Raw genomic sequence first — 13,261 nt, 5'->3', positions numbered from 1 at the left:
TAGGATATTTTTAGACATTGATCAGGTCTCCTTTCAGTCTTCTGTTCTCCAGACTAAACAGCCCCAGGGCTCTCAGGCTCTCCTGCGTGGTTGTCAGGTTATGACAAAAAAATGTGATTCAGCCAACAGCTATTCACTTTACTTTATCAATTCCAATATTCATTTCAGACTAGTCATGGAAAAAGTCATGGTGCTCAACTATTTTCAGACACAAAATAACAGTGTGTGCATTAATGGGTTCATCTGTTTCTTTATTACAGGATGAGGTGGCTCAGCATTTTATTTCCTGGCAGCAGAAGGCTAACCTATTGATCTCTGATGTCAAGAACACCGCACCATGTATTCTTACAGCAAACTCAATCTTCTTACTTACATGCAGGGTTAAAAAAAAAAACAACCAACTGTAATTGCTGACAACTGGTGCAATTTTATAGGTAGGATACAATGAGGGCTATATGAAGGATAAATATAAAACCTGCTGCACCCCCAAGAGTCTGCACAATTAAACAACCGACTCAACAACACGATTCAAGTGCTTGCTTATCTCAGTGCATAGAAATAATCCCAGGACACACCATGAAGTTAAAGAGATGCCTAAGCTACTCTAGGGAATAATTAGCAAAAAGGATCCTGGCAGAAGCTGGCAGCCCTTCAGATGCTCAGTAGGAAATCCATTTTTTTTCTACTCCTCAGCAAGGTGTAGGTATCTTTTACTTAAACTAATATTTGAGAAGCAAGTCCATCCCAAAAATATTGTGTATGTTACATTTTGTTCTATTTGTTTGTGCTCATTAACTATGGAACAGTTCAACCCATAAAGAACCAGTTAAAGAGCAATAACTAACTTACCAACTAGAAAAATCAAAACTTACATTACATTCATTAGAGGCCCCAAGAGCTAGAGATGGTTCATTAAAACAGCTCCCCATTGTGGTTTGTATTCATTCTGCTTTTCCCAAAAATCACTATGGTAGCTTCAAGTAAGCAAAGACTTTCAAGATAAATGCATTCCCTTTAATCAGGCATTTTTCTTTACTTTTCCTTTCTTGAACTCTGGCATTTTTCTTCCAGGTGAGAGGAGAAAGTCTCTAACATTCTCTTTACAATGCAGTAACTGAGGCAGAAATATGTTGGGAAGCAAAGAGATCAAAGTTGAAAGCTGAGTGGTTTTTTTTTCAATCCTCACATTTATTTCTTGTACCTTTGAAAAGAGCAATGTGTTACAAGTGTGACATCAAAGAAACCACCACTCTTCTTGTTATGTATTCAAATAAACTGGATATTATTGTACTCTCTTCTGACAACTCACATGACTGCAGAAATGCAGCCAGCAACTTTACTCATAGCCTGAACAAAGAATTGTATTAGAAGAAAGTCTTCTCTAGGTCACTGCAGGACTTCCTGAACATTTTAGCTTAAAATTGTCTCCTAACAGCGAGTCTTCTACTTTAGATGTACAACCAGCACATGTGATCATAAGAATATATAAAATATTTCCCTTGCTGATCTCCAACATTGTAGCCATTCTCAGAGCATGACAACTTTTGCAGTCCTATTTCCCACTCCTAGTTTCAGAGAAGCCCTTGAAAAGATTCCTTCTTTCTACTCTAAGGACTAATTTAAGTACTGACCAGTGCAAACTTTTTGTCAGTGTCTGTCAAAACTAAGAATAGGAGGTTACCTTTCTATATAGTGGAAACTATGGCACTACTACAGGATGCCAGAAATTACATCAGAGCAGTTTATCCTTTGCCAGCATTCCTACTAAAAGCAGCTTTAAATATGCTGTGTTGGCTAATCTTTGTTTTGTAATTAAATAAATCCTGCAGCGCTGCTGAACCCTTGCTCTTGTGGTCAGCACTATCTTCTGGTTAAATCAGCTGCAGGCACACAGAAAAGTGAGCAAGAGCCATGTTCAAAACCAAAAAACTGTGAGTTAAGCAAAATTATGACTTTATGAGCAGTTCACTTCTCACACAGGAATCACACTATTCAGGCAGAAAGGAGGCACTGATATCTGGAAATATGTTGCTGGGGATAGACAAAAGGCTATTTTAAATTAGTTCAATTTATTCATGACAGGAAGCAACATACAATGCACCATATAACTACTAGTGTTTGATAAACCAAAGTTTTGGTCCTGTAGAGTATCCCATGGTCTCATTTCACTTGGTTTTCCTTGATAGTTAAGAGAAACATACTCAAATAAGCTCTGTGAGCTGGCACCAACAGGAAAAGCAAGAGAGAAACACATCAAACTTCCATAGTTAACAGGGCATTAAAAAGGAGAAACATGTCCTTGACCTGCTGACAGGTACAGCTGGGTTTGTTCTTTACCAGTGCCACTCAACGCCAACCAGGCCTTATCTTAGGATATTTCCCTGACGTACAACATTATGAAGCTATGCCTAGCAAATCCTATGAGAGCTATTCAAGGGCAGTACTAAACCAGGAGCCTTGATCCCGAAGTGGAAGTGGAGGGCATTCGGCATCTAGCAAGTTACAATTTTGGAACAGAAGACTGGAAATAAGATCTTATAATACTGAGGAAAATCATTCTGGTGGTATGGTAAACCATAGGAATGGTGAGTGAATAGATACAAAGAACACCACTGTGTCATCTGCTTGACTGATATTTACCTTACTACAGTTGCAGCAAGAATTTCACAGAGTCACAGAATTAACCAGGTTGGAAAAGACTTTTGAGATCATCGAGTCCAACCTATCACCCAACACCTTCTAACTAACTGAACCATGGCACTAAGTGCCTCATCCAGTCTCCAAATTTACAGCAATATTTCTTCAGCAAGAATTTCTTAATCATATTCTGCCACTGTCTCATCAAATGCCATCTATTGAGGCTCTCTGCTTTTGCTAATTAAGGTCATGTGTGCTGGGGGCTACTAAGAAAACATATTTTTCCAGCAGGTGAACTTTACAAACAGATATGGGGGGGGGGGGGGGTGTCAAAAATTATTCTTAAATAAGTAGTAGGTAAAATATTATGTAAAGTCAAAATGGCTCTGGCCATCTTAGAGAGAGAGTCTGCTGATGTGTTCTTAGGCATCATCACAGATTCTCTATAGTTGCTGGGACTTAAAATACATAAAATTATTTATCTGGACAGTTAATGCACAATGATTCTTCAGCTGGAGTGCAGACTAGTACTAGTGCATAAAAGAGCATGCTCCCACAGTCTAGAGCAAAGCTTGCATTTCTTTTATCTGTGTGGACATTATCACTGTGATACTTGTTTCATGTACATATCTACCACTGACAAAAATCAGTGACCAAAACCAAATGCCTTTTCCATGAAGTTCAGCTTCAGCATCCCACCTGCTATTAACACTCACTACCAGTTTTCAGGTTTTTTGGTGAGAGTTTTGCCCAGGTATGCTTTAGGAATAGTTCTGTAATTGAAGACAGACAAACAACAACAGCAGCAGCAACAATCAAAGAGGTAAGCAAGCCAGCCAACCTGTCAGGCTGTGCCTATAAAAAATGATTAATGAACTTCTTCTAGCAGTACTGAGCAATATTTTCAGAAGAATCAGTTAAAAGAGGTGCTGACCATCACAACAGACAACCTTATGTTACAAACATATGTTATGCATATTTTCAGACTAAAACTAGTTGGCAGCTTCCTTTTTAACTATGAATGAATGACAAGATAATGGATTCTTTTTTAGCAGTTTCTTGATTGTTTTGTTATTGAGTTTCCCCCCATATTAATGTTTTCTTTGGAACTCAGATCCTCCTGTACTTTTCCTACAATCAATTAACTGATAATGAAGATAGAAAAATTCATTTCTCCAGCTGTTTACTGGATTATCATAAAAATAAGGTCAGGCCTTCCAACTCAGAATAGAGAGCTGACAAGAAGAATCAGTGGATCATACTCCTAGAATGTGAAAGCCAGCATGTGTAACTCAAAAAAATTAAAGTAAGACAAAACAATCTTTTTTCATTACCCACATGAATGAAATGACAAAGAATTATCTCTAATAGTTTTCTCTAGTGGATTTCAAAAGGACTAGACTCTCAGCCTCCTTCTAGAAGGAAAGAGAAAGTGCAAGCACCTAGAGAGTAGTAAGGAGAGGTAAGCAATCATGCTTTATCAGTGTGGCAGTGAGGACTTTATCTATTAGGACACAGCAGTGAGAAAAGATTTCAAAATCCAAAGAAGAGGTCACCTGCACCAGCCGAGGTAGGCAAAGATATAAGCAAGACTTGCCCAATTCTCAGTGTCAGGAATGGAGATTTCAGATATTCAGCCTAATGAGCCTCCCCAGAACAAATCCTCATGGCACTTGGACAAATATCCACTTGATCTCTATGTTAACACAATGATATGGTAGTTTTCCACACCACAACAACATAGAAACACATTATGTTAACCAGATGATATTCTATTGTATTTATGTAAAGATCAATTTATAGCAATGTAATAAATACAAAATGGTAGTGGAAAAAATAGTAAAGGAAAAAGGAGGGGAAAAGAAGTAATTTTGCATTCAACATCCATTGAAAGAACCAATAGCAACTGAACTGTTGTATCTAATTCAACATAAAGTTAAGTGGTACAAAGACTATCAGTGGAAAAAATGTTTTGGTGTTGTTGCAAACAGATGGCAGAGAATGGCTGATGGGGCTTTTTTTAAGGTCAAGTGATACTTTCAATAAAGAGATGTACACTGTTCTTTAATATGTCTATCTGCACATTTTTAAGCTCCAGACCCACAATGGTAAATGATACTTGTGTGAAACATTATTTGTAAGTGACAAAGATTGAATTAGACAATGTACACACAAAAAAGACTTCTTCCAGTTCTGATCCCTTGAATCAACTGGATACCTCAAGGGTTTATTTATCTGCCTAAGCACAACACAGAAAACAACTACCCACACTTGAATTACCAAGAAAGCTAAATATATCTTTCTATACTTAGGCCTCTTCCTCCACCTTTTTCTAAGATGGTGGTGTAAAAAGAGAGTAAGGTTTACAAAGCAAACAAAGATTTGCATGCTTCTTGGATGCAAAGAGTATCTATCCACTTTGTACCATCAAAACTGTGCTAAATGTGTTTTTAGTGTTTAGAAGCAAGGTGGTTTCAGTCTCATTCCCTAGTAACTCCTTGCAAGTTGCTACATGCTGGCATTCTGTGCTGTACAGTCACACCTGCAGCACCTTTGAACACAGGGAAAAAGCTGCTCACCAGCAACAGCTGCTCAACATCCTGCTACCTGCTCTCTGTGAAAAAGCTAACAGAAGTGACAGCCAAGAACAGGTAGGTGTGCTCAGTTACTCACAGCTTGTACAATAATACTTCCTCAGGTTAAATTCCAAAGAAAGTTGCCCTCAATAGCACCCTAAACCAGTGCAATTACCAGCTTTTCATTCAAAGCGATAATGAACAATATTCTGAACTTTTAGACCATCTTCCACTACAAAACTCTTAAGCCTCTTTACACAGAGCCTACCCCAAAGCAGCTGTCATAAGCATTACCTACAAGACAGAGAAACTGCAAGCCAGAGCAGTGAAGAACCTTTCACAAAATACACATGGAGTCAGCTGGATAATAAGCCTGTTTAATTCCACTCAATTGCACTCTGCTCCTTATATTAAAAAATCCAGTCCAGGAGAGAAACACATGGATGCACACATACACTGTTCTGCCACGTAACAAAGTCCACTGTTCATAAAATACACCAGGCTGGCAAGGTGTTTAAGCGTTAAAGCAGTAAAGGAAAACAAACTCTGTGAATAAACATTCCCATTTCAGTGCACCACAACTTCCTCAGCCTGCCTTCCTTCTATAAATCAAAGAATTTATGTCCTATGGATGGCTTAAGCTAAGACATTTACCAACAGAGATTTACATTGCAGAGCTATAGCCCGGGACAAACCTTTGTCGTTTGTGGAGCTCTGATGTATTTCTAGTTCCATTTGTGCTGTCAAGCAGTAATGTTTCTGGACCTCAAAAGCTAGAGCCTTTCAGAGCACTGGTGACAAGCTGGATGAACAACCAAGATCCTTCAGAGGTGGCTCACTATGGTTTTATTTCTAGTATTTCCTGGGTGGAACAGTACTGAAGGGAGTGGCCTGAGCAATAATAGGTGTGTCTGTGCTCCCAAACAGTTTAAAGGAAAAGTGAATGATTTCCTTTAGATAGCCCATTAGTCACCAGGACAATGATATGTTGTCTTTCAGTGACATGTTCCAATGTATTGATTATCTCAAAGCAGCTGATATTAGTCATAATTTTCATTTTCATGCAAAAAGATCCCAACCAGCCTCAAAGGTTGACTGCAAACAGACTTAATTTTGTCCTGAGATTATTTTCTTTCTCTTTTACTGTGCAGCTCATCTCCACTCCACTGCTTCTATTTTATGCCTGTCTAGCACATAAACAAAAGAGCCTATAGAAGATGGAGCTCAAAGAAATGCTGCTACCACTTTCCACACACACTTAAAGCAGGGAAAGTCAGTCTCAAGCATCTTCCCTAGGTTCTCACAACACCCTGCCCGGACAGAGGCAATTAGGCTGACTCTAAGTGCAGACTTCCAGGCATTTCCTTCTACGCAGTTGTACATACCCAGAGACAAACTGTTCCACGAGCAGCTGAATTAATGAATCTTTTCCCTCTGACAGATTTGCCTCCAACATCCTCAACACCTATCGGGTTTGCCCTACCTCTGTGTAATATCCTCTTGGCAATATCATTCCCAGAAATACTTTCAGTTCCTTTCCATTTGTCTGCTTTCCCAGTTCCTCTCCAAGTCCTTTAAATCCACCCACAGAACCCTTAAGCTGTCTTCCTTAAATGCTTCAGTATCTTCCATTTCCACCCATACATCCTAAACTGCACACGCTCTTCTTTAATCTTTCTCCTGTACCTCAGCTACTGGTTAATATCCTTAAGTTTGATTTACCTGAAAGGAGAGAGAAGATTGACGGAGCTGTTGTAGAGCCCTTATGTTCTAAAAAATGAGTCTGAAAAGCAACTAAACACAAGGTGTAGAAACTGACAACTTGCAACTTAAAGCTCCTTCTAGAACACACTTGCTGTACGCTGCACATTATTACAGACTGAGAGGTGCTGATGTACCAAGAATCCCATTTTATTCCTAAGATTTCACTTTAGATGGCAAAAAAAAAAGAAAGATGTTATTTCTCCTCTAAACATGTATGAAAAGATGCAAGAAGCATACAAAACCTTTTAGGTTTATGGGTGTGAACTGTTAAATCCAACCAAATTTTGGGCAATTACTTTTAATACTCTGCTTCAAACACTAAAGCCTGAATTTCCTGAACTCCTGGCTTTTCATTTTTCCCACAATGAACTGTCATCTTCTCAGTCAGCTTGTTAAAAATACGCACTCATGCAGGCACACAGACAAATGTAAACACAGGCACAGAATCTGGTCTCTCTACCTTTATTGTCAGTCTGGCTTTCTCCTCTGGCTTTGTACATTTTATATGCTGCCAAATTAAGTGGAGTGCAGGACAGGGTGTTCACTCCATTTAGATTTCAATGTGCTTGACTGAAAATGATTAGCTCATCAGAATCCCTGCTTTCTCTCTGCTCCCATTCTTCTTTTTTAATAACCAAAGCCCTCAACAGTTTAATTACCATTATTTCCACTCTGATGTGGTAAGCAGATACAATTACTCCTGTTCTACCTCAAAAAAAAAAACCCAAAACAGTACTGTATTCCCAGGAAGTGCTGACCACTAGCATTTATTTTATTTCATTTACTCTGCTCACAGAAACACAAACATATTGTGCATCTGTCTCAGGTACAATAGTGAAGAGGAGCTCTGCAGGTCCAGAAATAGGTTCTTTTGTCCTCATTAAGAGAAATTCCTAAACTATGCCAATGTGACTTCTGCAGTTTAGCACATTCATATCATTGTTTTGCTTTGGTTTAGGTGAAAAGATGAAAGAGAAGGACGATGACAATGATTCAATATACATATTGCACAAGTCATCACACTCACACTCTTAGTAGCTATAGCATTAGATGCTATATTTGTGATGCACACAAGTGTAAGTCTTCTATATGGCTGTGTACATATCACCTCTGTAGTACACCTGACTACATGCTGAATGTCATTTATGTTAAATTAACTGACCATAACTAGCAGCTTTTTACACCATGTGCTAGTCATAAAATCATCATAGAATGGTTTGGGTTGGAAGGGACCTTTACAACCACCTAGTTCCAACCACCCTGCCATGGGCAGGGAAACATTCCACTGGACCACTGAGGGGTGGGTGTCAAGTGGCTGGGGCAATCTCTTTTTGGTGGTCTGCAGCAGTAAGACAAGGAGTAATGGGTGCAAACTTGAACACAGAAGATTTCACCACAACATGAGAAGAAAATTCTTTACAGTGAGGGTGACATAGCCCTGGAACAGGCTGCCCAGTGGAGTTGTGGAGTCTCCTCTGGAGACTTTCAAAACCCACCTGGATGCATTCCTGTGAAGATAACCCTAGGGGATCCTGCTTTGGCAGAGGGGTTGAACCCAGTGGTCTTTGGAGGTCACTTCCTGGACTCAGTGATCTCTGGACGTGCCTTCCAACCTCTAATATTCTGTAATTCTGTGATTCTATGACCAGGTTACTCAAAGCCCTGTGCTTCAAAGTCAGTGGACGAAAACTGGATCTTCACTATTTGAGAAACAGAAGGCTTAAACCAATTTAAATGAAAGCAACTTCTTTAGTACAACATCTTACCTTTAGTTACACAGCTTGTCATCAAGCTGCCCAATTCACTCATCTGCCAAAAAAAAAAGTTCTGCTTGTGGATTGAGCAGTTTTGCATATGTGCAAGAAACAGGAAAACTCAAGCCTGTAAAATCCTCTGTCTATGACAGTGTGCAAAGTTGACTCCAGGATACTTCCTAGCTAATAGTACAAAAAGGGTTACATTGAGATGGTACTGTTTCAGGTTTTGTAGCTTCTGTTTGGATAGCCATTACATGCACCTGATACGTGCATTTTGAAACACTCCTCTTCCTCCTCCTTACAGGTTTTCTTCTGACCATTCTCTCAGGAATTTCTGTGCATATTTCCTAATGCCTCCAAGATCTGGAGAAGGTGAAACCTGCCAGCCTGCCATCATAAACACAGGGTGTTGTTCCCAGGAAAAAACACATCGACATCTTGCCAAGTGATAAGACTTTGAAATACTGCAGTCTGTTATGCTCAGCAGAGAGATGTTTTTGTTGGCTATTAAAGCTCAGCAGAGACTTGCTGGCTATTAGTTTTCCAGCAATTTTATTTGATTTAGCTTATTCCGTCCCACACAGTTCTCAAGCCTTCTGTAATTCCTACAAATTGGCTGAGAATAATCAATCCCCATGCTGCAAGGGGTGTGCAGAACTATATGGGTGCCAGAAAAAAAGAGAAAGACAAGACTGTTCTCCATGACTCCATTACACAGACCAGCAAAGTGACATTTCTTACATTTAAGAGTCTGTTTGTGTGCTTTTCATTTTCTTTTATGTTGTTTTTTCCTCCAGACTTTGTGTGACCCAAACAGAAGTATCCACAATCACAAACTACCTACTAATAGAAAATCTACTCATCAAGAATCTTAGTAGCCACTTCAGATGATCACAGATCCATGAGGCAGCGCATTCTTATTACATCTAGTAGGTGACACAAAAGGCACCACAATTTCTCCTTCAAGTTTTAAGATATTGCTGAGATATTCTTCCCAAACTACAGATGAGGAAAATACCAGGCAATCTAAGTGATCTGTGCAGGACCACAAAACTCTATGCCCAGCTTAGAAACTGAGTCTATGTTTCATGAATCCTAACCCAACACTCCAGCCATTCCAACTTCTGCATAAGACAATTACTTAAGCCCACAGAAGAAAAACAAGGCAGAGATTTTAAAGGAGACAAGCTCTTATCACAGGAAATCAACTTACCCTGTTCCTTCATAGCTTTTACCCTTATTTCTTCTTACTTCAAGTAATATAACATAATAGAAAATGTCCCTGCACAGCTCCTGTGGTTGCCACAGCCTTTTCACCAGAGCTCTTCCTAAGGGACGGCAGCAAACCCAAATGATCACAGGAGGAAAATCACAAGCAGAGTCTTTCTTGCCACTTAGCAAACAACTTCCCTAACATCCCAGTCTAGGCTGAGACTTCTGATTGCTAGCCTTCTTCTCATTTACAAATTCATTTACAAGTTCCACTGGTGACTTCTACAGAGTTTTTCCCCCTTCCTGGGAAATCACTGAATTTCAATTCCTCTGTCTCACAGCAGAAACACATCCACAGTAACTTCCTAGAACTTGTGTACAGCAATTCTGTTTCAGTGTGACTGCTCAGCACAAGTATTATTCCATGGATTCAGTGCTCTGGAAAATAACACTTTACAGACATATAAAGTGTAGCCAGGCAAATATTCCTTTTTTTCTTTTTTTGTATCTTAGTTATAGCATTTTACATGTATTTATGTACCTTTCATCCCAGTGTATCCCAGAGCATTCTGTAAATTGTCACATGGTTTTAAAAGAGCTGCCAGGACCCAGACATCTCCAGAATCCAGTGCAGCAGCCTGTAGATGAATTCACTATGAGAGAGATTTGGGCCAACGGCAGAGCACTGAATCTCTGTAGTTAGATAAGGACCTTCCTTCTCCCTTCAGACATCATTTGAAATTCTTGCATATCCATTTCATTTGATGATCTCAGTGTTTTAAAAACATTAATTAACTTGAACAGTATTTCAATTAGGTAAGGCATAAATAAAGATCTAAAACCTGCAATGTCTCTGCTAGCAGTCAAGAGGAAGTGCTTAAGGGAAAAAGCATACGAACTAGGGCAAATACTGAGTGATCCTTCTAGATTCTCTTTCACATTGCAGCAAAATTATGCTTTAGCTGGAGACTGCCTCCAGATCAGTATGTAACAGCTACCAATCCAATTATTCCTTGTTTTTATTTTCCTAATTCCTTTTGGAATATGTCCCTCTTTTTACTTGCTTTACATGCTGAAGCAATGAGCTTCATCCTGTATTCCAATTTCTTCATATATGAAGAAATACTTCCAAATAGTTTGGGGGTTTTGTTTTGCTTTTAGGACTGTCTGATATCACCTGCTGATCTGATGGCCAAAATTCTTGTATCCTCAAGGAAAAAAAAAAATCAATCACAGAAACATTCAGGTTGGAAAAGACCCTCGGGATTACAAAGTCCAACCAATATCCCTACTCTACAAGGTGCACCCTAAACCAGATCCCCAAGCACCATATCACAGAATCACAGAATCACAGAATTTCTTAGATTGGAAAAGACTTTCAAGATCATCGAGTCCAATCATTAGTTTCACACTGACAGGTCCTTGACTAAACCAAATCCCTTAGCACAACATCCAATCACTATAAATTGCTATGGTTGGGAGGGACCACCAGGATCCAAACAACCTTTAAACAAATCCAGGGTTGCTCAACCACCTCCCTGGGCAGCCTGACCACTCTTGCTGGCAAAAATATATTTCATAATGTCCAGTCTAAACCTACCCAGTCACAGCTTGAGGCCATTCCCTCTTGTTCTATCACTAATTACCTGCGTTAAGAGACCAGCACCAACTACTCCACAATGTCCTTTCAGGTAGCTGTAGACAGTGATGAAGTTTCCCCTCAGCCTCTTCTTTTTCAAATTAACCATCCCCAGCTCCCTTAGTCTCTCCTCATAAGATTTATTCTCCAGGCCCTTCCTCAGCTTTGTTGCTCTCCTCTGCGCTCCCTCCAGCACCTCCACATCCCTCTTGTAATGAGGTGTCCAAAACTGAACACGTTACTCAAGGTGTGGCTTCACCAGAGCAGAATCCAAGGGGACAATCCCCTCCCCACTCCTGCAGGACACAGCATTGCTAATCCAAGCCAGGATGCCATTTGCTCTCTTTGTCACCTGGGCACACTGCTTGCTCATATTCAGTTGTTTGTCAATCAAGACCCACTCTCTGCATTTTTTCTCTGCACAAAGATTTTATATTTTATTGTGTCTCTTGACACCACTCAGCTTTACAGGTAATCCAACACAGAAGCCAGTATTTTCCAGCAAAATAATCTGAAGCAAGACTTTAGATCTGCAATAATACAAGCTGTTTATTTTTAGATGTCTAATTTTAGGTAGCTAGTTTTAAAAATTCCCTAGATGTAGACATCAAGTTATTTTCCAAGCTCACACACTGAGCTAGTGACAGCTCTGATGAAAAAGCCCAGGCATTCTTGTCCCCACAATCATTATCAGAAGGCACAGAAAAGGAGTAAATTGCATGTTATCCAACACATCCATGCAGGAAGGAAGGAGGCTGAGTCAGTTCTACTGGGATTTCAATGTGCGCTTCCATGAAATGCAAATATTCCAGTTGTGATACACTGAGCTTTAAATAGTTTGTAAGACTGAAATGGTAAACGCTCATCACACTTCAATTAAAGATTTACTTAACAACTTTGTCTTCCCTTAAGCTAAGCTAAGTGTTTGCAAAGCTACAACAAAGCACAACCTCCCCCTGCTCCCCCCCTACCACACTCAAAGGTAGCTTGGGAACTTGTTGATACCAAATGTTCTCCTTTGACTTGGCTCTTAACTCAGGCAGCAGGCAATGGATGGCAAATGGATAACATGATGAGAAAACATTTGGCAGGCCCTTTAATGTCACATACTTTCTGTTGCCAAGAAACAAAATGGGAACTATTAAAATCATCTAATTAACTTTTCTATAATTCTAATTTTTATTGTCAACTTGTGGGTTAAGCAAGTGGTTTTTCTTTCAGAAAGGTAGTGTGTTAAGCTAATGGAGTGACTTTCAGTACCATCACAGGCTTGCATTTAATAGATCTTTATAACAAATAACTTTGGGCCAGATCCTCAGCTAATTACTGTTGATTTTGCACCCTCATCTTCCTCATCAAGAAAGATGATGCTAGTGGAGGGACCAATTTACACCAACTGACAATCTGAATCTTCATTTCTTGACATCTTTTTTTGCTTCCACCCTGGGAAATTTCTAAATGATGCCCTACAGTCCTGAAATCCTGAACTGTGGTTTCTGTCACTGCCTTTAAAAAACTTACTACAGATATTTTTGAATGATCCTAATCTTGATGCAGGTTTCTTGCAGCTGTGATCCACTTGGCAAACAATTCTCAAGGGAAAGAAAAACATTTACATTCTGTCAGTAGCAGAATAATACTTAAATCCTTGATTTTAAGAGGAATCTTAAGCCTCA

General features: G+C 39.5%; 1 protein-coding gene across 3 annotated transcripts in view; it reads right to left on the bottom strand.

Annotated features, from left to right (window-relative positions):
- The window catches only part of ABLIM1 (actin binding LIM protein 1), a 238,280-nt gene that overhangs the window by 167,334 nt on the left and 57,685 nt on the right, over positions 1 to 13,261 (bottom strand). For 2 of the 3 annotated variants that reach the window (XM_064144337.1, XM_064144333.1), the window contains exon 1: positions 5,909 to 6,040. The exons of the other annotated variant lie outside the window; for it this stretch is intronic. In XM_064144337.1, coding sequence (XP_064000407.1) covers positions 5,909 to 5,948 — 40 coding nt within the window. In that variant the 5' untranslated portion in view covers positions 5,949 to 6,040. Of the gene's footprint in view, positions 1 to 5,908; positions 6,041 to 13,261 lie in introns of those variants that run through there. 3 annotated transcript variants of the gene reach the window in all.

This window comes from Pogoniulus pusillus, chromosome 6, assembly GCF_015220805.1.
Source record: "Pogoniulus pusillus isolate bPogPus1 chromosome 6, bPogPus1.pri, whole genome shotgun sequence".
Classification (NCBI taxonomy): domain Eukaryota; kingdom Metazoa; phylum Chordata; class Aves; order Piciformes; family Lybiidae; genus Pogoniulus; species Pogoniulus pusillus.
This window is presented reverse-complemented; position numbering and strand designations above follow the sequence as displayed.